We start from the raw sequence: 25643 nt of genomic DNA, 5'->3' as shown, positions 1-25643 counted from the left end.
TAGTAAACATTTTCTACTTATGGAATAATTAAACCCACGTATCAGTGGGTGTATGACCGGAAAGATGTTTACTGACAAGTTGATTAGTGGGGAAACTGAGTTTGAACTTGCAATTTTGAAGTGCTTAGCATGATCATGTTTTCCAGATGACTGTTGGTATGTTTTCCATTTCTACACTGTCTTTGTTTTAGTTGTACAGCTGGGCCTCTTTGAAAAGGATTCAGTGAAGCATTTTTAGTTTGCTGTCTTTACTGTACTGTTAGAATACTCTCGCAACCTATGTCATTGCTTGAGTATGCTTGAATAAAATCTTAAGACTTCACCATTATTTGTAAATAACTCTATAAAAAGTAATTTTAAGGGATGTGATTTTGGTCAGAATATTTGACATTAAAACCTGTCATCCATTAGAATATTCATAGACCTTTTATGTTGCATCTAGCAATTGTTTGTTGTAGCCTAGCAATGGCTTGTCAGTCAATAAGTCTTGGAAGCCTATAATCTGTTTTTGTTTTAACCAGATGTCTAAGAACAATATTCCAGGCAAAGAAATTCAGGACTATTCTTTCCTTTACATGTTTTACAGAATTAGTTTGATTTTTAAAACAAAGCATAGTAGCCAGATTGGAGTTCTATCATGTGAGAAAACATTTGCCAGCCAAAAATCTAAAAGTTAAGCAACTATAAAAGTTTTGGTAATGTATCAAGCAATGCTCCTGCTGCAAATAGCTGAGTTAATAGGGTATTTCTTAGAAATATGTTGATTTAGCAATTCTGGTGCCAATTTTTTTTTGTGTGCATGTATGTGTTCTGTGTATACATGTTTGCAAAAGTACAGTGTCTTTAATATAAGACACATGGAGATATTTGAGATAATACATTTACACTAAATTAAAATTTAGGATATCTTACTGTTAAACATATGGTTTTATTTTTGGCCATCAATATTTAGTATTCTCTTGGTCACATCTTTAGTGTATCCTTTTATTTATTTATTTATTTATTTATTTATTTATTTATTTATTTATTTATTTATTTATTTATTTATTTATTTATTTATTTATTTATTTATTTATTTATTTATTTATTTAAATTTTTATACAGCCCTTCTCCCGAAGGACTCAGGGCGGTTTACAGCCAAATAAAAACAGAACAAACATAATAAATACAGAATAAAATACTATTTAAAAAACTTATTCAATTTGGCCCAAGTTAAAATATCTTTAAAAATAAAACCCACTAAAATTAAAACCAGATAAAATCTAAAATCCTATGCCAGTCCTGCGCGGATGAATAAATATGTCTTCAGCTCGCGGCGAAAGGTTCGAAGGTCCGGAAGTTGGCGAAGTCCTGGGGGAAGTTCATTCCAGAGGGTGGGAGCCCCCACAGAGAAGGCCCTACTCCTGGGGGCCGCCAGCCGGCATTGTTTGGCGGACGGCACCCTGAGGAGTCCCTCTCTGTGAGAGCGCACGGGTCGGTGAGAGGCAATCGGTAGCAGTAGGCGGTCCCGTAAATAACCCGGTCCTAAGCCATGGAGCGCTTTAAAAGTAGTAACCAGCACCTTGAAGTGCACCCGGAAGACCACAGGTAGCCAGTGCAGCCTGCGCAGGAGTGGTGTCACATGGGAGCCACGAGTGGCTCCCTCTATCACCCGCGCAGCTGCATTCTGAACCAACTGGAGCCTCCGGGTGCTCTTCAAGGGGAGCCCCATGTAGAGAGCAATATATGGCCTAGTATAGACAAGTGTCTTCTTACTAGTCAATGTAACTTTAATACATTATACGTATTTATATTTTTATATTTATATCTACTGTGTACAATCTCAAAGTTTGCACTATGTGGCTGATCGTCTGTGCTTATAAATTAAATAGGATTGAGCTTGGTTAGTACTTGAATAGAATACTTCCAGAGAAATCCAGGGCTATAGTTCAGACTGGGAAGTTGAAAAACATCTCAGAAGAAGACAGTGGCAAACAACCACTGGCTATTGCCAATAAACTGCATGGATGTGTCTATGAAGTCAGAAAAATAAAATGTACTAAAATTGAGTAGGTAGGATTGAGCCTGCCCTATCAGAGTTGTTTTGTTGTTACATGGTTGTTCTGGTCTAGGTAGCACAATGTAAAGTTTATTCAAGATGATGGTGCCTTCATTGTCAATGGGCAGAAATGTGATCAGTTTGGCTGGTTTTAATTACACTGGAATGATCTTTCAGTCAAATAGAAATTGGAAAGCTCCCAATGTTTTATGCCTCGCAGAAGATGCACAGAAGCAGTGTAGCCATTCTAATCCCACCCCCCATGCTCTTTAGAATAAAATAGAACAAGACAAGAAATACTCTGAATTAAGACTAAATAATCAATATGGACAGGCAAAAAGATCAAAGCAGAAATTTTGCAAGTCTTACTGTTGTGTCTCGTCCAATCTCACCTCAGCCGGGGTCTTCTTATCTGCTTCCGAACACGGAGGAATGTTCTAGTATGCCTCCTGGCCCCAGCCCTGGCTCCATGCCCAGACAGGCTGAAGAGGAAGAAATACCTCCAGCCCCCAGCTCTGGCTCCATGCCCAGGCAAACGGAGCAACTAGACCCCTCCCCCTCCTCCACAGCATGTGAGCCTGAGGGAGGTCTATTACCAACAGCTGCCGACTGGAGTGACCCTCGCGTCAGAAGACTTGATAGGCGGCGGCGAAAGAAGGAAGGGAGGGGCAGGCCTGGATAAGTGCTGAGTCATGGAGCCACACCCCATGGCCTATATAAAGGATCTGCTTTCTGGCATTCTCTGAGTCAGGCAAAGTCTAAACATACCTTGCTGAAGTCACTTTCTGGTCTCCTGCCTGCCCTGAGGACTTTACTAGGACTTTGGCAGAGCTGCAGAGGCACACCTGATTCGGATTTCCCTGACCCGGCCGTCAGCGGAGGAGTGGGACACGACACTTACTTAGTGTTTATCCTGCAAGCAACCCAGTATCTAATACTTTCTCAAAGTATAGAAGAGACTTCATTGTGATGATTTCCCATCAGCAATCCTTAAAGGAATATCTCGGAAGATCCCTCATAAGGAAAGACCCTGTTCATGTGGGTATGGGCCGTAGAAACTCTTGTCCATGTTCTTTTGTGCTGCCATCTCTCATAGTAAGTTTATTGTTTTTTGTTACAAATAGAGCTTTGCTAGCCACTTTGATGGTCTGGTACTCCAGTACCAGACCATCTTATTTGTCTCTTGAGAAGCCTGTATGTGGGTCAAGAAGCAGCATGAGAACTGGACACGGAACCACTGATTGGTTCAAAATTGGAAAAGGAGTCCAGCAAGGCTATGTACTATCACCCTGTCTATTTAACTTATATGTAAAGCACATCATGAGAAAGGCGGGGCTAGATGAATCAAAAATTGGAATTAAGATTGCTGGGAGAAATATCAACAACCTCAGATATACAGATGATACCACTTTAATGGCAGAAAGCGAAGAGGAACTAAAGAGCCTCTTGATGCGGGTGAAGGATGGGAGTGCAAAAGTTGGCTTGAAACTCAACATTAAGAAAACTAAAATCATGGCATCTGGCTTTCTCAATTCCTGGCAGATAGATGGGGAAGAAATGGAGGTAGTGACAGATTTTATTTTCCTGGGCTCCAAGATCACCGCAGATGGGGACTGCAGCCAAGAAATTAAAAGACGCTTGCTCCTGGGGAGGAAAGCTATGGCAAATCTAGACAGCATACTAAAAAGCAGAGACATCACTCTGCCAACAAAAGTGTGTATAGTTAAGGCTATGGTTTTCCCAGTTGCAATGTATGGCTGTGAAGGTTGGACCATAAGAAAGGCTGAGCGCCAAAGAATCGAGGCCTTTGAACTATGGTGCTGGAGAAGACTCCTGCACCAGTCCCTTGGACTGCAAGACGAACAAACAAGTCAGTCCTAGAGGAGATCAACCCTGACTGCTCTTTAGAAGGCCAGATTCTGAAGATGAAACTGAAATACTTTGGCCACCTAATGAGAAGAAAGGACTCCCTGGAGAAGAGCCTAATGCTGGGAAAGATTGAGGGCAAAAGAAGAAGGGGACGACAGAGAACGAGGTGGCTGGATGGAGTCACTGAAGCAGTAGGCATGAGCTTAAATGGACTCCAGGGATGGTGGAGGACAAGAAGGCCTGGAGGAACGTTGTCCATGGGGTCGCGATGGGTCGGACACGACTTCGCAACTAACAACAACAAGCCACTTTGATGCAAAAAACTTCAAATGCTCCACATTGGTAATCGTATAAAATATCTATCTGAAAAATTACTTGGCAAGTACCAACTATTGTGACCTAGACTTACTGAGTCCTTACAAGACACAATTAGTCCCAAATAAACTTATTTTATTGTAACAGCTGAGAATTACGTTCATTCCCAGCTGAGTCCCAGTTAGTTGCAAAACAAGTCCTTTGGAAGAAGTCTTTTAGGATAATCACCAACCTTTATCTTTTTGGCACTCTGCCAAAGGCCTTACTTGGCAAAGCCCCACATAGTTCAGAAACAAATAATAGATGCTGACTGGAAACAGAGTTAGCAACGTTGCTTTCCTGCAACAATGCCCAAGTGCCTCTGTTTCTCTTTTAAGCTTTATGGGAGGGGCCAATCATTTTCTGGCCTTACTCCTGAGTCGTCCCTTTTGCTTTAGCTGCTCTTGCCTTCTGGCAGCTCTGTGTATGTGTGCATTAGGAACAGGCTCCTCCTGTTCCTCTGCCTCTTTGTTGTCTGACTCTGAGGGCTCAGAAGTCCGCACATCACTCCCAGATGACCCTGTTCCCATCTCTGCCTCCGACGCAGAGCCTTCGTCCGGGCCTTTCCCCAGACTCCAGGACTGGCCTATGTTCCTCCCCAGCCTCCACACTGTCCGACTCTGCTGCCAGCTCCGCAGACTGCAGGCGGACCACAACACCAACATTCTACCTAAGAGCATGCTGAATGTGGCAATCTCTTACAGTGCACCAAACTTATCTGGATAAATATTTTAGGATTTTTATTATATTACAGATCTCATGGAAGTTGATTAGCATTGTGATGAAAGTGTTTAGATTGTGGTACTGACTTGTTATCTTAATAAAGAATTTGATAATTGTTTTGGTAAAAATTTAGGCCTAAATAGTCTATCACTTTAAATATTAATACGGTATATTAAAATATAGATGTATTAAAATATTGTTATCATACTTTTTGAGGCATTTTGTGGAGTACAGTATTTTTTCAAAAGCATTTTATAGACATGGTATTTTATCTGATTGGCTTACATGATTTGGGTTTCCTAAGATCACATAAATATTTTAGCTTCTAATCTTCCTTTTTTCTTAGTAGATTGTTCCTTAACATGTTTTTATTAATTTTTACCTGCCCAGTCATGTATTTGATATCTGCAGCCATATAATTGAATAAATGAATAACAATATATATCTTTATCTACAGTCATTTTAGGAAAACTTTTTTTCTACTCTCACTTGGAGTTTATAACTTTATATTTTTACTTGTAAAACTGGATGTTATATTGGGCAATGATTGCAGTAAGACTGTCATTATGTTTATGTTATACATAGATATTCTTTTTGAATTTAAGAATGGTGCTTAAAAAGAAACCACTTTTTTAGGATTTGGAATTAACACTAGTATTGGTGGTTATATCCAGTGCCCACAGAACTTTATCTATAACTGTCACATTAATGCCTACTATCTCACAGCAGAGAAAGCCATATGGGGATATCAGGAAATAAAAAATGAACATCAAATTCAGCAGAAGCAACTTGAGCATTTATAAAAAACATATTATTCTAGTCAAGTTTTTATTAAGTAACCCTGTTTGAAAGTGTGGTAGCAATACTACAATAGAGCTTTTGTATTTATATACCTTGGTTAAAAGTCCAGATAGGAAACAAGGAACAGGCTTCTAAAAAACACAGTAAGATTAGAAGGCATTTTTAAATTGTGATTTCCTATTCCATACACAAAAGAAGAAGCAATGAGATCTTTCATCTTGATTGGTATGAAAAATACATGTAAGCTTATAAAGTTAATGGTAATTTTATGGGAGAAAGGTTTCACATGGTTTCAAGCTGTCTGTTGCATGCCTTAATTTAGCATTTTCCAACCTTTACCTGTATGTAAATTACAGCAGAGAGAGAGAGAGAGAGAGAAGTTATCACAATTGATTTAGACTACAATTTCCATAATCCTTAGTGCTCATGCTGTCTTGAGGGTCTGGAAGTTGTGTTCAAAATCCTCTGCAAGTGGAATATTCTTGCCTAATAGATGCTATCAGTTGTAACCATATAGTAGTTATCTATGGCACAAAAGAGCCACTGAAAATAATACCTTTTCTACAACTACTGTGTAACAAAATAAAGTCTTGTTAATTATTTGAGAGACTATCTTAATTTGTAAATGATGCAAAACTGAGTTTGGATTTGCTCTGATGCGGTTGAATTCTGCTTCTTTGACAGGCAAAACGAAGATTGGAACTAGAAGAACCTGGACAGCAATTTCTACCTGAAGGATTGAGAACTCCAAAGGGGAAAGGTAGAGCTGCAACAAGAAGTCCAGAGAGTCCAAAAAGTAAGAAAATTTGTGCATAGGTATATGAACTGCATTTAGACTCTTACATGTTCTTCCTGAGTAAATTAAACCTTGTGAATGAAAAGTAGTTACTTATGATTGCAAAGGCAGGATCAAAGACCTAACAGACCCTGAGGTTTTAGCCATGAAAATGAACCAGATTAATTACAGGTAATCCTTGATTTACAACCATTTGTTTAGTGATTCAAAATTACAGTGGTACTGACAAAAGTACAACTGTTTGTCATATTGAACGACCATTGCAATATCCCCAAGGTCACATGATGAAAATTCGGATAGTTGGCAACTGGTTCATATTTATGACAGCTGCAGTGTCCCAAAGTCATACGATCATCTTTTACAACCGTCTGACAAACAAAGTCAATGGAGAAGCCGGATTCATGTTACTAACTTAACAACTGCATTGATTCACTTAACAACTGTGGCAAGAAAGGTTGTGAAATGGAGCAAAATTCACTTCACTGTTTTACTTAGCAATAGAAATGTTGGACTTAATTATGGTCATAAGTCGAGGACTACCTGTATAACTGCTGAAGTGAAACGATAGATAGATAGATAGATAGATAGATAGATAGATAGATAGATAGATAGATAGATAGATAGATAGATAGATAGATAGATAGATAGATAGATATTGTTCTTTAATACAACTCACATGGTACCTTAGAATTTTTTTTAATAAAATGTTATACCAGATTTCTGAATTGGCATTAAATGCTTTTATTTCCAGCTCCCAAATCTCCTTCAGAAAAGACCCGGTATGATACTTCACTTGGCCTTCTCACAAAGAAGTTTATTCAATTATTAAGCCAGTCTCCTGATGGTGTGGTAGATTTGAACAAAGCAGCAGAGGTACTTAAGGTACAAAAAAGGAGGATTTATGATATTACCAATGTTCTGGAAGGCATTCATCTCATTAAGAAAAAATCCAAGAACAACATTCAGTGGATGTACGTATCACATTTCTGTATTTTTCTTGCATTCTAGAAAAAGTTATCTTTGTCATCTTTGTAATTATGATGGTAAAACTGCGTTTAGCTTAATTTTGAATTATTTGGGGAGTTGTTTTTAAGAAGGAAGAGGTAAACTAAACTCACCAATCATTCCATAGGGTATTCTAAAATATTGGATGGGGAAGGTGACAGTTTCCACAGAGACACATAATTTGAGACCCACAATCTATTACACTTAACAAGCTTTGTAAGGTATTCCATGCTCCTCAAAGTGCTAGACTAAGGAACTTAATAACGTGCCTGAAATGTTTCATGTATATGTTGATGGTTTATTCAAAGTTGCAGAAATATAAGGCAGAACAGTCTTTTCTGTATGTATTGTTACGCATTATAGTTTATGGCACTAAACTCTTCCATTATTAAGAATGGCATGTTGACAGAAACCTCTTCATGTATACAAACTATTACATATTTTTCTGCTATTTTTCTCCCTCTCTCCTGGGGCCCTTTAGATGTTTACCAACATTCACCAGCAATTTAACATTATTCCCACAAGGTTGTTTCTTTGCTGAATACATTGTATGTAACACAAAGTTTACTTCATAGTTCCTACTCTTAATACATGGGCTTGGATATCCTACTGAGCCATAATGTGGCTCTTTGTTTTTAACTTAGTGTTACATGTGAACTATATTATTAGATATTAGATGTTTAATCCCACCTTTTCTCTATATACCGTATATACTCGAATATAAGCCGATCCGAGTATAAGCCGAGGTCCCCAATTTTACCCCAAAAACTGGGGTAAACTGGGGACTCGAGTATAAGCCGAGGGTGGGAAATGAGGCACCTACCGGTTGGGGAAACCCTCCCTCCCTCAGCTGAGAAGGCTGGCGGCTCCCCCGCCCCGCCCTCTCACTGCACCGGCAGGGCTTCCCCGCGCCGTCCGGTAAAATGTGAAAAAAAGGGAAAAAAAACAACTCGAGTATAAGCCGTATATACTCGAGTATAAGCCGAGGGGCTTAAAAAAAAAAAAAAAACTCGAGTATAAGCCGTATAGACCCGAGTATAAGCCGAGGGGACGTTTTTCAGCACAAAAAACGTGCTGAAAAACTCGGCTTATACTCGAGTATATACGATAACTCAAGTAGTGAATATACTTTGCCTAATACTTTTGCCTTCCATTTTCCCCACAACAACAACCTTTTGAGGAGAGTTGGGCTGAGAGAGGGTGTCTGGCCCAAGGTCACCCAGTCAGCTTCCATAACTGAGGAAAGCCTAGAATTCACAGTCTCCTGGTTTCTTCACCAGCACCTTAACCACTGAACCAGACTGGCTTTCATACTAGCTTTATGCTTTGTAAATCATGATTAATGGCTTTAGATGATTTAAGCATTATACTCTCCATTTTGTCTTCTTCAATAAATCATGGTCAAGGAAGGCTTGATTGGATACAATTTATGAATCCAGCCATTGTATTATTTATTTTCTCCCTTTATCATTTGTATAAATAACTCAAGGAGACAAAGGTACCTAATACTTTTTTCTCCTCCTATTTTCCCCACAACAACCTTGTGAGATGTGTTGGGCTCAGAGAGAGTGAATGGCCCAAATTCACAGAGCTGGCTTTCATTGCCTAAACTTGGACTAGAACTCACACAGTTTCTGTACTATTGCCTTAACCACTAGACCAAGCCAGCTGTTAACTCTTTAAAGGTTTGTATATATTGATTAAATTTATATGCAAATCTCACTATGCCATCCATACCCATCTCACTATCGAGCAACTTTGGGCAGTTTACAGTGACATAAAATAACAATATAAAACAATTAGAAAGTTAAAATATCAAAAACATTAGGCATTAAAAGTTAAAATTAACAACAAACTGGATAACAATGAAAAATATGTAAATAGAGAGGAGGTGGGATCTTCTTTTAATCTACTACTGTAGTCACCTCCAGAATGAGATGCTTCCATCAAGGGCTCATGACAGGTGGCAAAACCAGACTTTTAGGCCCTTTTGAAAGACCAATAGGATGGGGGGGGCAGATCTCACCCCCAGGGACATGACGTTCCAGGGGGCGTGATCCATGGCAGAAAAGCCTCATCTGCAGCTGCAATTTCTTGGACAGAGAAATCCACAGCATGCTTCTTCTGCCAGAGCTGGTGGGATAGGCAAATCTCATTAGGGTAAGATGGTTCCTCAGATAAACTGAACTTATACCCTAAAGACTATAAAGGTAACAAATTTTACATTGATAAACTATAAATATTGTATCGATTCTTTTGTCTTTAATAATGTCCTTGTTTGGTAGTAAAGTTATATTTTATTGGCCTTTTATTTCATTTTCAAAGAATGCTGTGCAACCCCAAGTGTTCCTCTTCTGCTCTTCATATTAATGAATTAGTTCTTCCAAAATAAGGAACAGCTGGATTAAGGAATGAGACACACCTTTCCTCAGATTGGAACTCTGCCATGTGTTCCACGAACTGTTTGCTCATTTGTTTTGAAGGGGCTGCAGTCTATCTGATTTCGGGGGCATGTTGGCACACTGTCAAGGCTTGTCAAAAGAGGTAGCAGAACTCAGCCAGGAAGAAAAGAAGCTAGATGAGTTAATCCAAAGCTGCTCTCATGACCTCAAGCTGCTAAAGGATTCTGAAGATCGGAAATATCCTTTTATAGTGAATGAAGATACACTCCTTTAATAAATATACTTCGTGCTCTTCATTTGTTTTCTTTTCTTTCTTTCTTTCTTTCTTTTTTTTTTTGGTTAAGGCCAGTGTTTTTCAACCTTGCAACTCTAAGACGTGTGGACTTCAACTTCTATAATTCCTCAACCATTGTGCTTTCTTAAAATTATCTAAATTGAAATATACTGGCCTAGGCTATAGGGCTGGTATTTGGCATATTTCACAAAAGTGAAATAGGTGGTGATCAATAGCATACATGGGCCCTGTCCTTGGCTATTTTAATATTGCAAAATATCAGCAAAAATGTCTCAAAAGACTACCAACAGAGAGTCTGTTGCTTAGTTTGAGCCCAAGACTCTTTTCAAGTTGTCCCAAATCCAGGAACCACACCTGCATTTTTGTGACTGAGCCTGGCAATGAGATTCTAGATTGTAATTTGTTTACTCTTCACTATAATCTCTACATTACATATTCATAATCTTTTTAAAAATAATTTAAAAATTAGTTTCGCAAGTTAATGAAGGTAGGTTAATGAGGAGATAGTATAAAAATGCCTACTAAAATATCTACTTTAGTTTGCTAATTCTCAACAGCTGCTCAGCAATTCTTTAACACTGATTACATTAGCGTATGTTAGGTATGAAGATATTCAAGAAATTAGGAGCCTTAAAGACCAAACCGTCATACTTGTCAAAGCTCCTCCAGAAACAAAACTTGAAATGCTTGACCCAGAAAAGGTAAAAACTTATTTTATTACATAGCACAGTCATTTTTCTTTTCTACATTTTAAAACTAATGTTTATTTGTAGGAGTGATTTAATGAAATAAGTTTTTATGGGTGACAGAAACTTTCAAAACTTCTATTACAGTTTTCAGTACAGTCCTTTTCTGTTATATTTTTCTTTACAGTCATTTTTTCTGTTATATTTTTGTTTATTGATTGATTGATTTTTGTTTATTTTTATCTGCCTTCATTTTTGTTCAGCTCAAGGCAGCATACACATCTAATGCTACTCTCTCCTACTTTCCCCACAATAACAGCCCTGTGAGGTGGCTTGGGCTGAGAGAATGATTGACCTACAAAAATCAGTTATCCAATTGCCTAAATGAAAGATAGAACTCATAGTCTTCCAATTAACTTTAAATAATAAAGTTTCTCTCTTCTTGAACTCCATTCCTGGGGATTGCATGGAGGCTTCCATGGTGCTTTCTTGGCAGCAAGATAAAAGTAGCTTTGCAGTTGTTTTCTTCTGGAATGACTGTTCAGTTTTGCTTTTTCAGAAGCCGTGCGCTAAAAAGGTAACTCAGCCAGTTTTCTAGATACTATCAACCTGTGGGAATTTCTTCTTATGTTAGGCTCCTTTTTTCATATTCCATTCCCTGAGAATGCTGATCTACAATTATCCCATTGTATTATTTTTACTTTTCAAACAGCTGGAATTGGGCTTCTTTCTTTAGCTAGTATCAGGCTTCTTTATATCCCGACTTACCTTCTTATGATGCCTACTGACTCTGCCTCAAATCGCAGTTACTAATGTTCTTTCTTTGAAATATCCCTTGAAGGGGGAGGGGATCCTGAGAGATGATACAGAGGTTACCAGCTGAGCTTTCTGACTGAGGCAGATTTTAAGCTGGATCTCTCTAGTCCAAGACCAGCTCTGTAACATCTGTGCCACATGTGATCCATGTTAAACAGCTATGCCTTTCATTACTAGCAGCACTACTGCCATTTGACTTTTTCTTTGGCAGTCTCTGCTGCTCATTTATCTCTCTCTCTCTCTCTCTTTCTGCCTTCCCACAACATGCAGTAGATTATAAATTCTCTGAGATGGAACTATTGTATTTAGAAGTCAGATGCATGCTGTGCTGCTAGATATAGCAAGAACATTCCCCCTCAGTTCCACATTCCTGAGCAAACATGAGAAGGTTAGACAAGTAGTTTTATTAGGAAACCACACATTCAAAGAAGTGCTGTGTCTAGCAGCATGTTGGACACCTATTTTATACTTGTATGTCCACCCAAATGTTTAAATTCTGCATCTTCTGCCTTTTTGAAGCGATTGATTTTTCTTCTCTCAGCCTTGAAGCCTTCCATCATCAGTTCCATTCGCTAAATGGCTGCCTCTGACATGAGAATCTGGGTGCATGCTTTACCATCTTGAGCCCTCATGCTGTGTTCAGAGCATCTTCTCAGTCAGCATAGCTAAGTCATCCAAGCTTAGTATTAGTTGGGCTGTGCAAATCTTTAAGTGAAGCATCTCCTTTATTTCACAAAGCATTAAGTTCCCCTCACTTCTAAGAATAAAGCAGCCATGCTGTTTTCTTTAATTCTTGCATTATTTGGAAGAAGATGTGATATATGCACATGGAACACATGCACAGAAATATTTTCCAACAACTTCAAGAGTTGTAAGAGAATGTAAGGCCTTGTATTGATCGGTTTAGAAATGGTTTTTAATTCACCTGATTGTCCCCTCTTATTAGTTAAGAGAACAGCTTTCTCAGCAGTTTGTTCAAGTACCATAAGTAAGAGATTGACAAAATCTCCACTTTAGGAAACTCCAATTTAGATACGCTAAATTGAAGGTGGGGGGAGGGCAATCCCATAGTTTGAATTTCTATAACCTATGGTACCTTTTTCAATAAACCTTGGAAAAGAAACCCTGAAAGCAACTTAATTTCTATGAAAGTGGTTTAGCAAAGAACTTGACAAGGAGCATGACAAGACCTTGTTTTGAGGAAGACAGGGTTATCTCATTGGCCCAACAAGGCACATGAATGCAACCTTGTCACCCCAATTCATATCTTCTGTTAGACCAGTTATTATCATTTTGCAAACTTTCAGCCTTCATTGGGCTTTTTTTGGGGGGGGGGTGTACAGATCAGCACATTAAGAATGCAAAATGTTCCATTAGTTATTTGTAGTATTGGCAAAAAGGATGCAGAAAACTGAAATTCTTTCTTGTTGCAGAATAAGCTGATACACTTATGTAGTACTCAAGGACCTATCGAGGTGTACTTGTGTCCAGAAGAAACTGACTACTCCACTCGAATAAAAACTCAGGATCAGGATCACAATGGAAATATCTCAAGAAACATTTCCAAAAGTAATCTGAACACAGGCAATAACCAAATATATGCAAAGCTTAAAATCGACATATAATCTGTTTTATAATATTTTAAATGCTAGTCTTTAAAGTAAACTAAAGGACTTTTTTTCCTAATTCATTATTCTTGAATACAGATTATGTTTTACTATTTTACTTATGTTTATAACGATGTTTATAACGATTCCTAGTTTGCAACAATACCAGTATTACTCCCACTCTGGCATGCATTGTCAGACATACACAATTTGGTCATAAATGTGTGCATTGGTTGGAAAATGATTTTTTTATGATCATATTTGCAAAATCAATAACTGAGTAATTACTAAATAAGGAATGAGTGAATTAAGGTTTTCTGCTTAACAGACAAATAATTTAATTTTGGCAATATCTAAAAATTAAGGTGTGCCACGGAATGTATAAGTTAAATTGTCACATTAAAAAATAGTTTCTATTTTATGACAGGAAGCAGAATTTATCTATATCGAATATGTTTGCCTTAAAGCATCCATTCACTTAAAAAAGTTACTAGTCTCTGGTCAAAGCAGAAGAGCTTATCTGGGGAGACCAGAAAGGAGGAGGAAGCATCTATCACTTTATCCTACAGCCTAGGAACTACCTTTGGGCAACTGAAGGAAAAGGAGCATAGTTTTGGCACACTCTGCACTTCTAGCAATACATTGCAGGCACTGCTTCTTCAAAAGCCAAGCTTGACATTCCTTTTCCTGAAACCTTTGTTCCCCAGATGGATATGCTATATAAATGACAGTGGGCGGATATGTGAGGGAGAGTGAAAGGCCTAAAGCCTCCTTTCCATGAGATTCTGCTAGAACTCACTGAATGCTTTTCATTTTATATGAATTACACAGAAAGTTTTCCTTGTGGGAAATTAATTGTATGTTTTGAGGGTATCTCAAAGAGTCGGAGTGGTTAGAATGCACTATTGCAGACTAATTCTGTTGACTGCCAGCAGTCAGCAGTTCGATTCTCACCAGCTCAGGGTTGACTCGGCCTTCCATCCTTCCGAGGTCGGTAAAATGAGGTCTCAGATTGTTGGGGGCAATATGCTGACTTTGTAAACCACTTAGAGAGGGTGTTGTGGTCCGCCGGCGGCCTGCGGAGCTGGCAGCAGAGTTGAACAGTGAGGAGGCTGGGGAGGAACAAGGGTCAGTCCTGGAGTCTGGGGAAGGCTTGGACGAGGGCTCTGCGTCGGAGGCAGAGAAAGGGCCATCTGGGAGGAATGCGCTGCCTCCAGAGCCTCCAGAGTCGGACCTCAGCGAGGCAGAGGAACAGGGGGAGCATGTTCCCAGTGTGCACATGCGCAGAGCTGCCAGAAGGCAAGAGTTAAAACAAAAGGGACAACTCGAGAGTAGGGCTTAGAGATAATTGGCCCCTCCCATAAGACTTAAAAGAGGAGCAAAGGCATGTGGGCCTTTGCAGGAAACAATATTATTAATTCTGTTCAGTCTGAAGCTCTGATTCTGGACTCTGTGTGGCTTTGCCAATTAGGTCTTTGGCAGCGTGTCAAGGGAGATAAAATGGGTGATTATCAGCCTTATCCCAAAGGACTCTTTACAACTATTTGGGATTCATCTGTGAATGAACAGAATTCACAGCTGTTGCAATAAAAGAGGTTTTGGGGACTATTCGTGTGTTTTACTGACTCAGGTAGCTTAGGTCAGAACAGAGGGCTATAAGGCACTGTGAAGCATTATATAAATCTTAAGTGCTATTGCTATTGCTATCGCTATCTAGCGGCCAGTATGTCTTCATTTCTTTCAATATACCCTCAAATACTCTGATTTCCCTCAAAGAGGAAAGACAAACTAAATTTGGTTGTTTGCTTCGTGTTGGTAAAGCACACACTTTCTTTCTAATTCAACTAGCCTCTTTCTAGTTTTTCTCTTTTAACCTCAAATCCAGGAGGAAGATGGCTGGAAGATTGAGATTTTGTGATTAATACTTATCCTGATGTTTTATAAATACTTATAAATTCTAAATAGAACTTCAACAAAGTAAAATCAGTATAGTTCCTATATCAGTGCATATTTTCCTCCAGATTTCAGAAATTTGGCTTTTCTTTTGGTGATTAAGAAAGTTGCATATAACATCTCTGATAAAGGACATGTTTCCTTGTATATGTGGCACATATATACCGTGTGCACTTTAATATATAGAAGGAAACGGGATGTTTGAATTTCAGTTTGGTTTGCAGTTTACACCTATAAAATATGCATATTGCTTATGGTTGTCAGATAAGGGTCCAAACTCCAAATGGCTGCTAGAGAAGTACAATTTATTTTTTTTCTGCCATCTAGTGATTGTTCTGCATTTTTGAATTCCATGTCTGGTAGTCATGGCTGTTCACGGCTAAAGAATTGAAGAGCCACAGTGACTTCCTTAAGCAGGACTATACAGAACGGAAGAGATGATTCCAGAGAATCTAGCTTTGTAATTAGCATTGTCACTTAATTTGTAAATCCTGTTTATGTCAAAAAACATAAACAACACACCAAACTGGTCCTCTGGACTTAAGCAGTTCCTGAAACTGGGAGGTGTTGGGCTGCTGTCTCTTTCCATACCGGTAGTAGCATAGTTAACTTTACAATAAGCTGGGTGGAAGGCAAAGCATTTATATGTAGTAAAGTTGTGAAATGTTTCTGTATGCAAGTTTTGATATTTTGTTCTCTTACTTATAATAGATCTGAACTCTGATAACTCAGGAGGTCCTGACTGTTCAGAAAATGCCACGGCCATCTCTCCATTAGTTTCTACCACTAACCTTTTGCAGCAAACAGAGGACCAAATTACTTCAAGCCTTGATGGCCCATTTGTAAACTTGTTGCCACCTTTACTTCATGAAGACTATCTGCTTGGGCTTGATGAAGAAGAAGGAATTAGTGACCTCTTTGATGCTTATGACTTTGAAAAAGTACCTCCCTTGATGGATGGATTTTTATGCAGCTGATTTTTGTTTCTATTTTCTTTTTAAAATTGAAACCAGAATACCTGCTAACATTCCACACTATCTCTTATCTCCTAACCCTTATTCCATTTCAAAGATTAGAATTATAGTATTTCATATTTATATGGAAATACTTCATAAAATAGTACAAACACAGAATGGCAGACTTTCTTATCAGAGTTACCTTAACCTCAAATTCAGGCAGCTACTGATTTAGTAATTATAATAGAACGCAGAGAGAAATGGAGGAAATGGCTAAGTCTATTTTATTCTGGTTTACTGTGTCTATAAGTTTCATAAAGGGCTAAAGAACTGTTTTAGCCAAAAATAGCATTTTTTTCCTTACGATTTCAAGCTGTGCCTTCTGTAAAACATGTCTGTTCAACTTTTTCATTCAAAGAGTAACTACAGAGAAGTATGTTTGAGATACACAAACAAAATGTGAAATAGACTTCTTCCAAAGTTATGTAGAAATATTTAAATTCTTATCTATGCTCCATTTTCAAGCATTCACCTATTGCTGAGGACATTAATAAGCCTCAAATAATTTTTAATATGAATAGGCTTTAAAGATATTGCTATCCAAGGTGAAACAGAGATGGTGACCCCAGTCAATACAGTGTATCTGGGTAGCCTCTAAGTAACCTTTTTTTTAAAAATGAAAAGTTGTGCATATCAGTTGCTTTAGAAAGGGAGAGTAGGCCGTGTGGATTGATTCTAGCTTCTAGTTCTCTCTGTAGAATAGTCCGGTGGATTTTACCTTCTTTCCAAAGAGCTAGATTTTCAGTATACAGCCCATCTTTGTATTTGGTGAATTGCACATAGTATCAGTTTCTGCATGTAGTTGTCAACCCACTTCACCTTCAGGTGGCTGAAGGTGATCATTTCCCCCCCTAGAAAGAAATCTTGTTCTGAGGAAGTCCCTTCTTATAATATAAAGCAAAGATGCACAGTTCAATTTCACTGTCTGCAAAGTGCAATAGAACTGGCACATGAAGTTTGTGGTACAAAGTGGGGCTCTGTGTTAAGTGCCTACTAGAATTGCACTGTGGGCTTTATTTTTTAATTTTCCCCCCTAAGAAATACTATTTAAGCCAAGCTTCACTTTTTCAGTTCTCTGTGTTTATTTGAGAAGGTTAGTTGCTTTCACTTCCCATTTTTGGAAGTTGCTACAAAGCTGACATTTCATCCAAAGTGTAAATAATATACTTGTCAAGATTGTCTTCGCTGAATTTTAATTGATAACTCTTTGCTGACATAATGTACTTTCTGAAAATGGATAGAATTCATACATGTAAACATAGTTGTATGAAATGTTGTCACTTTGGTTAATTAGTTGAATAGTTTAAGCAGTAAAGATTACTTTTTCTACATGATGCTTAAAACATTTCTGAAATGTATGTTTTAAATAATATATGTGCAGGTTTTCTGGTACCATTGAAATGCTGCTACAGACACTCACAAATGAAATGGCTGAGTAATAGTATGAAAGTTGTACGATTGAGCCTTGGAAAATAATTGTGTAAAAAAGGCAACACGTTGAGAACTGTTAAACAGTATTAAGTGTGTTTTATATGTATACAAACATGTGCATAGTTAATTGGTTATTTAAGTTGTATGTTCTTAAACTATAGTCATATAACAGTTTTGTACAATAGGAATGAATTTGTAAAGCCTGCAGAGTATTTTATAGTTAGCTTGTTATTTCTTTAAAAAAACCATAAAACCTTAAATCTGTAAATAAAAAAATGTAGTATTTAAGTATGTCATATGAAGAAACAGGAGTTTGTGTACGCATGAATACTTTTATTATATGAAGAGGATCTCTGGGTAGAATAAAATGAAAGGGAAGAAAATAAAATGCCATTTTGTACAATTACATACTTCCCCCAGTGTATCAGCAAAATACTAACCTTAATATACTTTGATTAGTATGTTAGTTCTAAAATGTGTAAAATAATGTAAAAAAAAAGCAAAAATAATTTTTCATTTGTAAAGGCAACCTGTTCTATAGCTGGGACCTTGCCTTATTAAATGTAACTGACTTTTTAAATGGTAATCAATAAAGCTTTATATCAGTACATATTGCATTCGGTTTTTTTTACTAATTGTTTTCATCTGCTTCAAGTTATTTCAAATGCATTTTATTCCCAAAGTGATGAGCAACATATCCTCATCATATAGAAGTTGACCACCCATTCCAACTGGTGATAGCAACAGTAAGACTTGCTCTTCTGTAACTTTTGCCATTCGCTAAATGAACAAAGAATAAATTCTGTAACTTTTGTTACTGCCTACATTCATGCAACACAAACAAATTGGGGAATCAAATTGTGTAGCTTACACAAAACTCAGCCTATTCAATTGCAGGTAGTCCTTGACCTAACAACCACTCATTTAATGACTGAAGTTACAGAGGCAATGAAAACCCTGTGAGGGTTTCACAATTTACGACAGTTGTGAAACCCCCACAGCCACATGATCAAAAAAATCCAGGCATTTGCCAACTGGTATATATTTAGGACAACTGCAGTGTCCCAGCGTCATGGGATCATGATTTGCAACCTTCCCAACCGACTTCCAACAAGCAAGCCAGTAGGGGTAGCTGGATTTGCTTAAAGATTGGGTGACACACTTCACAACTGCAGTGATTCGCTTAACCCTGACCAAAAAAAGGTGGTAAAATTCGGCATGACTCACTTGACATAGCAACAATAATTCTGGTCCCCATTGTGTCCTAAGTCAAGGACTTCCTGCAGTTTATAGCTGACTGAGTCATGAAAATCCCCAACTGAATTAAATATTCTCACTGATTGGGAAACTAGATCTATTTCTATTTTTAGTGTTCTGCTACAATGGTGGACTGCTGACTGGTGTTTGGCTTGTGATCAGCAACCATTCCAATATTCTTTTCACATGTGCTATGATCCGGTTAGATGGTCACTACTGTATAGTAAATAACTGCATTTAATTTCCTTTTTGTAAGTGAAGAACCTTGAATCTGCCTCCATGTGGACTTGGAAATCCAAGATTATTAGCCATTCTAGCTAAAACTGCAGATTGCTGTAGTTCCTAAGGTCCACGAGTTACCTTCCCCTTCTCTCTGTTTAATGTCCATTGTTTTTGGTTTGCTTCAAACTATCAAGATCTTTTTGAATAATGTTGAGCATTGACTCTACCACAGCTTTGCATCATCCACAGATTTGTTAAGTATAGGTAGTCCTTGAATTACAATAATTTGTTCAGTAACCATTTGAAGTTAATAACATTGAAAAAAGTGACTTATGTTTTGCACACTTAACAACGGTTGCAGCATCTCCATGGTCATGTGATCAAAAATTTGGGCACTTGGCAACTTGACTCACATAATGGCTGCCATATCCAGGGAGTCATGTAATCATGTTTTGTAACTTTCTGACAGGCACAGTCAATGGGGAACCCAGATTCCCTTAACAACTGCAGTGATTCACTGTGGTAAGAAATGTCATAAAAGGAGGAAAACTCACTTAACTGTCTTGCTTAACAATAGAAATTTTGGGCTCAATTGTGATTGTAAGTCAAGGACTACCAGTATTCTGTCCACCTTCATTCTGAGTCAAGAATGAAAATGTTGAACAGTATGAGACCTTGAATCCAACCCTACAGCAGTGTCACGCCCTCGTCGGAGCCCGATTCTGCGGAAGTAGAAGAGCCGGAACTGGAGCCGACGGAGATTGAGAGGGCGGCTTTGTTGGCTTCCAAGAAATATGAGGAAGAGCAGGCCAAGTCAAGCCAGGGCTTTTCAGGATTGGGACAGTTTGTAGGCAGGGAGGAAATGGGGTAGGATCCGGGGTGAAATCTACAATTTTTTGCCACCGGTTCTGTGGGCGTGGCTTGGTGGGGGTGTGACTGGGTGGACATGGCCAACGTGACATCACTCATGTCACTCTTTCTTTTTTCTTTTTTTCTCTCTCTCCCCCTCCCTCCCTCCTTCCTTCTCTTTCTTTCTTTCTTTCTTTCTTTCTTTCTTTCTTTCTTTCTTTCTTTCTTTCTTTCTTTCTTTCTTTCTTTCTTTCTTTCTTTCTTTCTTTCTCTCTCTCTCTCTCTCTCTCTCTCTCTCTCTCACACACACACACACACACACACACACACACACACACCTGGTCTGAGCAGCTGCTGCTGTGGGAGAAGGAAGAAAGGGTCCCCCGTTTTGGGTTGGATGAAGGCAGTGGGACCTGTGGCGGAGGGGAAGGCAAGGGGCCTGAGCGTCTCCCCAAGAACTGAATCTGTTGTGCCTCACTCGCCCCCCCCCCCCCCCGCCGCAGCCGGGCCCCTCTCATCTCCTGCTATCTCAGCCAGAGACTGATAGTGTAGAAGAATGTTCTGGCATGCCTCCAGCCCCCAGCCCTGGCACCATGCCCGGACAAACCGAGCAAACAAACCTCCCTCCGATAGCATGTGCGCCTGAAGCCAGCCACGAGCTGGGATTATCGGTAGCTGGGGACGAAACGATGCAATGGATAGATCCACGGTTCCGGAGAATGGAGAGGTGACATCAGCAAAAGGAAGGGAGGGGCAGACCTGGATAAGTGCTGAGTCATGGAGCCACACCCCATGGCCTATATAAAGGATCTGCTTTCTGGCATTCTTTGAGTTAGGCAAAGTCTAACTTGGATTGCTGAAGTCACATTCTGGTCTCCTGCCTGCCCTGAGAACTCTGACAGAAATTTGGCAAAGCTGCAGAGGCTTCGCAACCTCGCTTGATACGGACTTCCCGACTCAGCCGTCAGAGGAGGAGTGGGACACGACAGAACCATTTTTCAGCTGACTCGGAGCTCCCAGGCAGACTGGAGGTCCTGCAATGAGGTGGATCTGGGCTAATGCCATTGTGATTCTGACCATAGCCTGGATCCTAGACACTTTCTATTAATTGTGGCAGGATAGCAAGCCTCATTTGGCTGCGTGCAGCCGATCTCTCAGCAACATCGGCATCGGCAGCGTTAAGAGTGGGCAGAGAAGAGAAGAGTCCAGCAAAGTCAAGCTCCTTAAAGAAGAGAGGACCGCCTCCCTTCTCGTAAGTGCTGCTTCCCCCCCCCCGGGCTTCCGGTGCCCGCCGATGGGTTGGCGATTCCCACGGCTGCCTTACTGCAGAACCAGATGCTGCGCGGGCGTGAGGAGGCCATGGGGGGGGGGAATGGAAAGGAAGTGCATGGAGGTGTGGAAGCGTTGAGTTTGCAGGGAGATTGGCCGAGTGGAAGCTGCTGGTGAGGAGGAAGAGATGAAGTGGCAAAGTGGTGGTGGGGGCAACTTACATCCTTCCCAAAAGCCCTGCCATGTTTGCCTGCCTTCCATGGGGGCTTCCGCTTGCCTGCCTTCGCAAGCTGGCCATTGGGACGCTGGGAAGGCAGCGTGGAAGGCAGGCAAGCATGGCAGGGCTTTTGGGAAGCCATTGCTCCAGCCAGCCATTGCTCCAGGTTCGGCGAACCAGCCCCAATCTCCGCTACCTAATCGCCCAATCCGGTCCGGTAGCATTTCACCCCTGGGCAGGATGACCAAGAGAGGCTAAGCAGTGAACATGGGAGACAGAGCTCAGACGATGAGCAAGGACCACCCCCTCCTGATTCTCAAGCATGGAGAGTGGAGAGAAGGCAGGAACAGCGCAGGCTGACCCAACTATTTGGGAGGAGAGCGCCCCACCCTTCTCCACAAGGCACACCTGGGGACTGAGACATAAGGAGATGCTGTGATGAGGGGCATTTGTTGGGAACAAACGCTGAATTCATACAGTGTTGTGTGTCGTTTCTGATGTTGGATGTTTCCTGGACTTCTTGTTTTGTTCCTTTGCTTCCTGGATTAATTGACTTATTCCCTTGTCCTGTTAGATTTCTTGCTTGCAACCGTTGTACTCACAGCGTTGTGCTGGACTACTTGCAGCCAGAGACTGCTGGAGGGGTGTGTGTGTGTGTGTGTGTGTGTGTGTGTGTATGTGATCACTTTGTTCTGGGACTTGCCAGAAATGTGGGAGCGTTTGGGGAACATTTTGAGCAATAAAGGGGACGTTTGAACTGTCAACTGACTGTATTGCCTCTGTGCTGTGGCCCGGATCATCCCAAGCATTCTACTCCTGCGTCTTTGATAAGAGACACTTTTTTTCCAAGATATAAAATAAGAATGAAGTGTGTTTTGGTGGGCTCCTAAACCTTTATTTCTGCCTGGCTTGAGGCGAAAGGAACTATGCTAAATCCCAATTTCTAGCTTTATTTTTAAAAAAAATTTATTTACATTTATATCCCGCCCTTCTCCGAAGACTCAGGGCGGCTTACAGTGTGTAAGGCAATAGTCTCATTCTATTTGTATATTTACAAAGTCAACTTATTGCCCCCCCAACAATCTGGGTCCTCATTTTACCTACCTTTATAAAGGATGGAAGGCTGAGTCAACCTTGGGCCTGGTGGGACTAGAACCTGCAGTAATTGCAGGCAGCTGTGTTTTAATAACAGGCTATCTTACAGCCTGAGCCACCACGGCCCTATCTAGCTACCCAAATGTACTAGAAAAAAGCATAAACGTTCTGCAAGGAAGAAACTACTGTAGAACCAAATACAGGTTGTCCTCAAATTACGACCACAATTGAACCCAAAATGTATGTTCTTAAATGGGAAACATGTTAAGTGAGTTTTGCCCCATTTTACAACTTTTCTTGCCACATTCGTTAAGTGAATCACTGAAATTGTTAAATGAGTAACACAGTTGTTAAGTGAATCCGGCTTCCCCATTGACTTTGCTTGTCAGAAGTTTGCCAAAGGGGATCACGTGACCCCCAGGACACTGCAACCGTCATAAATGTGAACCCGTTGTCAAGCATCCCAATGTAAATCACGTGACCCTGGGGACGCTGCAATGGTCATAAGTGTGAAAAATAGTCATAAGTCACTTTTTCAGTGCCGTTGTAACTGCGAACGGTCACTAAACAAACTGTTGTAAGTAGAGGACTACCTGTATCAAGTTGCCTAGACCGTACAAAGTAAAAATAGAGCTCAAGCTTTTCCAAAGATCAGTAAATTGATTTATCGATGAAAATCAGCCTAGCAATTTGATCGGTGCAAATTCACCAACATCTACTCAAAAAGTCAGTCTTTTAAGCAAATAAAATACCTTTGCAAGTTCCGAAAATATTCAATACCCATGCATCTTTTCCTTAACCAGCATTGTGTGATCTTTTAACCCAGTGTAGGAATTTAGCACCCCCCCCCTCCTAGAAGAATGAAATATTTTAGAAAATATTTAAAAAGGCAGAATATACTTCCCTGGATGAGAAATGGAGAAACATGTTTTAAAGTCAAAGCAACTTCCTGCCACCCCCCCACCTTTGTCAATGGGCAATTAAGGCTTCAGCCAAGCTCACTCAATCCCCCCCACCTTTGTCAACCATCATCTGCATCATAATAGAACCCATCTAGAACAGAAACTCACCACATGGCAAGGCTCAGGCAAGCTTGAGGGACAACCTACAATGCTAGCTAAGACCCCCACCCCCTGGGAGTCTGACAGCCAATCAGGATACTCTTCCTGTGCCCCAGAAAGTTCAAAGCTCAGAAAAAGCATAAAACCAGGGAGCACACAGGATCTCGCCCCTTTTCTGTTCAGGAACTCAAGCCATGTGATCCTGACCACCATTAAACCATCTTTCCAAGCAGTCTCCATGTTTCCAGTGTCTTTGTCCCCACTTGGAACTGAACCCAGATGGATATTTCTTCCAACACCAGAAAGCCAGAAAAGGAAGAAATTGTTGTGATTTTGCTGTGCAGCTTTACAGGGTTAAATCTTTAAGAAGTGCTTTGGAGGAAGGGCAGGATGTATGGTATTACCTTAAAGCAGCCAATTCGATCAGGGCTGGGCTGGGGAAGGCAACTGTTTTAAAGTGTTGCCAACACGTGCTAGGTTCCCACGCCTGCAGCCCCCAAAGCACCTTTTGGAGGGGAATCCAAAGCTCTGTATAGCGCTATAAATCACAAATCCTGTTAACATGCAGCTAACCCAACCTTCCAAAGGTGGGCTTCAGCAGGTTCTGACCAGTTCTGGAGAACCAGTAGTGGAAATTCTGAGTAGTTCGGAGAACCGGTAAATACCACCTCTGACTGGCCCCGCCCCCCATCTATTCTCTGCCTCCCGAGTCCCAGCTGATCGGGAGGAAATGGGGATTTGCAGTAACCTTCCCCTGGAGTGGAGTGGGAATGGAGATTTTACAGTATCCTTCCCCTACCACGCCCACCAAGCCATGCCACACCCACAGAACCAATAGTAAAAAAAATTGAAACCCACCACTGCAACCTTCATTCTTCAATCTTCATGCCTAGAATCTCAATTTATCCAGGTCATGGTTGTTCAAAATGCAACTGGACTGTTTGTTTTTTCCCCTTGATGACATTCCGCTTCTCGTCCAAGAAGCTTCTTCAGTTCATCCAAGAGCTGAAGAAGCTGCTTGGATGAGAAGTGAAACATTTTCAAGGGAAAAAAAAAATCAGTCCAGTTGCCTTTTGAAAAAAAACATCTTTGGGACTTCGTTCTTTATGGTCACCTCCCCCCTGTTTATAAACGACGGCTGAAATCCTCTTTATAGTTCTATTGTCTCTCATTCAATTTACGGGACCGCCTGCTGTTACCACATGCCTCCCACCGACCCGTACGCTCCCATAGAGAGGGACTTCTCAGGGTGCCGTCCGCCAAACAATGTCGGCTGGCGGCCCCCAGGGGAAGGGCCTTCTCTGTGGGGGCTCCCACACTCTGGAACGAGCTTCCCCCAGGTCTACGTCAAATACCTGACCTTCGGACATTCCGTCGCGAACTAAAGACACATCTCTTTATTCGCGCGGGGCTGGCCTAAATTGGATTTTAATGGGAAATTTTATTAATTTTTAAACGGGGTTTTTAGTTTATGGTAATTTAATTTCAGGCTAATTTTTAAATAAGTTTTTTAAATGATATTTTAACTTGTATATTTGTATTGCTGGTTTTATCTTGCCTGTACACCGCCCTGAGTCCTTCGGGAGAAGGGCGGTATAAAAATCAAATCAAATAAAATAAATAAATAAAATAAACATACGCAGATACTGTAGATCAGGGATCTCCAACCTTGGCAACTTTAAGCCTGGAGGACTTCAACTCCCAGAATTCCCCAGCCAGCAGGCAAAATAAATCCAGCATCTCGGGGATAAATACTACCTAAAAATCAACTCTTCCCTTGAGAGTTGATGTCTATGGAGATTCTCAGTCAATCCAGGTCAGGATTATCCCAAAGGTGCTTTTTTTCCAGAGACACTTGAACTTTCTGCTTTTTCTTTGAAG

General features: G+C 40.2%; 1 protein-coding gene across 3 annotated transcripts in view; it reads left to right on the top strand.

Moving 5' to 3' along the window:
* Positions 1-18400, top strand: part of E2F3 (E2F transcription factor 3) — a 37582-nt gene extending 19182 nt beyond the window's left edge. For 2 of the 3 annotated variants that reach the window (XM_058177851.1, XM_058177853.1), the window contains exons 2-7: positions 6470-6581; positions 7333-7552; positions 10070-10227; positions 10872-10984; positions 13219-13369; positions 16057-18400. In XM_058177851.1, coding sequence (XP_058033834.1) covers positions 6470-6581; positions 7333-7552; positions 10070-10227; positions 10872-10984; positions 13219-13369; positions 16057-16322 — 1020 coding nt within the window. In that variant the 3' untranslated portion in view covers positions 16323-18400. The remainder of the gene's footprint in view (positions 1-6469; positions 6582-7332; positions 7553-10069; positions 10228-10871; positions 10985-13218; positions 13370-16056) is intronic. The other variant, XM_058177852.1, reaches the window with a different exon arrangement.
* The last annotated feature ends 7243 nt before the right edge of the window (positions 18401-25643 follow it).

The sequence above is a fragment of the Ahaetulla prasina genome, chromosome 3 (genome assembly GCF_028640845.1).
Source record: "Ahaetulla prasina isolate Xishuangbanna chromosome 3, ASM2864084v1, whole genome shotgun sequence".
NCBI lineage: Eukaryota > Metazoa > Chordata > Lepidosauria > Squamata > Colubridae > Ahaetulla > Ahaetulla prasina.
The sequence above is the reverse complement of the archived record's forward strand: the minus strand, read 5'-3'. Positions and strand labels throughout refer to the sequence as shown.